At 33.1% G+C, this 3,048-nt stretch overlaps 1 protein-coding gene across 1 annotated transcript in view; it reads left to right on the top strand.

The window, feature by feature from the left end:
- Positions 1–3,048, top strand: part of GDPD1 (glycerophosphodiester phosphodiesterase domain containing 1) — a 71,013-nt gene that overhangs the window by 32,543 nt on the left and 35,422 nt on the right. Inside the window, exon 3 of the mRNA XM_012648400.1 lies at positions 2,016–2,151. Within this exon, the coding sequence (XP_012503854.1) occupies positions 2,016–2,151 (136 nt within the window). The remainder of the gene's footprint in view (positions 1–2,015; positions 2,152–3,048) is intronic.

The raw sequence follows: 3,048 nt of genomic DNA, 5'->3' as shown, positions 1-3,048 counted from the left end.
GGGTCTCACTCAGGCTCATTTTAACCATTTTTAAGTGTACTGTTCAATGATATTAAGTACATTCACATTGTTGTATAACCATAACCATCATCCATCTCCAGAACTTTTTCATTGTCCCATACCGAAACTCTGTATCCATTATACAATAACTCCTCAAGCTCTCCTTCCCCTCAGCCCCTGGTAACCACCATTCTACTTTCTGTCTCTTAAGTATTTGACTATGCTAGGTACTTCTTATAAGTGAAGTCACGCAATACTTGTCTTTTTGTATTTGGCATATTTCACTTAGTATAATGTCTTCAGGGTACATCCATGTCATAATGTGTATCAGAATTTCTTTCCTTTAAGGCTGAATTATATTCCGTTGCATGTCAATACCACATTTAGTTTATCCATTCATCAGTTGATGGACATTTGGGTTATTTCTACTTTTTGGCTATTCTGAATAATGCTACTATGAATATGGCTGTACAAATATCTCAAGTCCCTGCTTTCAGTTCTTTTGTACATATACGCAGAAGTGAAATTGCTGAATCATATAGTAATTCTGTGATCAAATTTTTGAGAAACTGCCATACTATTTTCCAGAACAGCTGCACCATTTTATATTCCCATCAACAATGCATAGGGTTCCAATTTCTCTACATTCCTGCCAACGCTTGTTATTTTCTGGCTTTGCTCTTTTTTTTTTTTTTTCAATACTAGCCATTCTGGTGAGTGTGAAGTGTTAGCTCATTGTGGTTTTGATTGCATTACCCTAATGAATTTTTTTTTTTTTTTTTTGAGACAGAGTCTTACTCTGTCACCTGGGCTAGAGTGCCATGGTATTGGCTTAGCTCACAGCAACCTCAAACTCCTGAACTCAAGGGATCCTCCTGCCTCAGCCTCCCAAGTATTTGGGACTACAGGCACACGCCACCATGCCCATTTATCTATATGGCTGTCTTTATGCCAGTACCACACTGTTTTGATTACCGTAGCTTTGTAGTAAGTTTTGAAATCAGGAAGTAAGAGTCCTCCATTTTGTTTTCTTTTTCAAGGTTTTGACTATTCAGTGTCCCTGAGAATCTGTGTGAATTTTATGATGGATTTTTCATTTCTGCAAAAAAAATTGGGATTTTGCTAGGAATTGCATTGAATCTGTAGATTGCTTTGGGTAGTATTAACATTTTAACTGCATATAAATATATATCTTCTTATATATATATCTTATATATATTCTTATATATATATATATATCTTCTTAATTTCAGCAGTGTTTTGTAGTTTTCATTGTACAAGTCTTTCGTCTCCTTGGTTAAGTTAATTTCTAAGTGTTTTATTCTTTTTGAAGTGATTATAAATGGAATTATTTTCTTAATTTTCTTTTCAGATTGTTCATTTCTAGTGTATAGAAATGCACCTGATTTTTGTGTGTTGGTTTTGCATCTGGCGACTTTCTTGAATTCATTTATTAGTTCTAACAGTTTTGTGGTGGAATCTTTAGGATATTCTCTGTATAAGATTGTGTCATCTGTGAACAGAAATAATTTTACTTCTTCCTTTCTAATTTCAATGCTTTTTTTTCTTGCCTAATTGCTGAAATTTCCAATACTATAGTGAATCAAAATGATAAATATAAGCATCCTTGTCTTATTTCTTAATCCTTATTTTATAGATGTGGAAATGTAGGGCCCCAGGAGGAGAATTTATTTGCCCAAAGTTATACATGTTCATAGCAAAGCAGGAACTTGAGCCCAAATCTCTTGACTTCTGGTCCAGTATTCTTTCCATTGTATTGGGTAGTTAGAATTAAGGATAGCTGGTTATGTAAAGGAGGCAACAAGATTCCCTTATTCTTAGTTCACTTAGAATATTTTCACATGAATAAGTCATAATAGATGATGGTATTCAGGAGATGTTTTAGTATTACATGATTTTTTTTGGATTTGTAACTCTGAATTGTTATACCTGATACATGGAACCTAAATGTTTACTTAAATTTCAGAATGTCATTCTTCTCTTTATTTCTTCAGTGCAGTTACAATTGGAACTGATATGCTAGAATTGGACTGCCATATCACAAAAGATGAACAAGTTGTAGTGTCACATGATGAGAATCTAAAGAGATCAACTGGGGTCAATGTAAACATCTCTGATCTTAAGTATTGTGTAAGTAAATATGTATGATAAACTAATATCTAATAGATATTAGGGCCTGTAAGATTTTTAAAACAGTGAATGCCAGATACTGCTTCAATAAATAATTGTTTTAAATGATAGTGATTAAATAATGAATGTCAAAGGAAATTTGAAAAACTATTCTGACTTCTAATGAGGATCTATATTATATACCAATACATCTATGGAGACTTATTTTTATAAATATAATTTTAATAAAATTACCAAAGTCCTTCCATGCCAAGTGAAGGCAAAAATAAGAAAAAAAAATTGCCAAAGTCCTCAGATGTCAAACTACTGGAGTTGAACTTGCTTGAAGTGTTCTGTAATTTATTTGATTCAGATTAAAGATATGTATTAGTTTTAGTCTTCAAGTATAGGAAAGCACCATTTAAAAATCTGATCATAGCTGGGCACAGTGGCGCATACCTATAGTCCCATCTATTTGGGAAGCTGAGACAAGAGGACCCCATGAGGCCAGGAGTTCGAGGCCAGCCTGAGCAACATAGCAAAACTCTGTCTCTAAAAACAAACAAACAAAAAATGTATATATAAACTTGATCATAATAGTTTATGTGCTTATTATAGTAAATGCTGACAAATGGAAGGAAAAATAATGCCTAATTTTAACACCTAAAGAAAACTTACTTTAACAGAGTTCTATCTGTATGTATATTATACCCTGTAGGTTTATTTAGATTTGTGTTCTTACTATGTGTTATGTACATTGTGTTTTAAAACTTTATCACATGATAAACATTTTCCATGCTTTTAAAGAAAAAATAGACTTTATTTATTTATTTATTTATTTTTTGAGACAGAGTCTCACTGTGTTGCCCAGGCTAGAGTGCCGTGGCGTCATCCTAGCTCACAGCAACCTCACACTCC

The sequence above is a fragment of the Propithecus coquereli genome, unplaced genomic scaffold (assembly GCF_000956105.1).
Source record: "Propithecus coquereli isolate 6110/MARCELLA unplaced genomic scaffold, Pcoq_1.0 Scaffold285, whole genome shotgun sequence".
Taxonomy (NCBI): Eukaryota; Metazoa; Chordata; class Mammalia; order Primates; family Indriidae; genus Propithecus; species Propithecus coquereli.
This window is presented reverse-complemented; position numbering and strand designations above follow the sequence as displayed.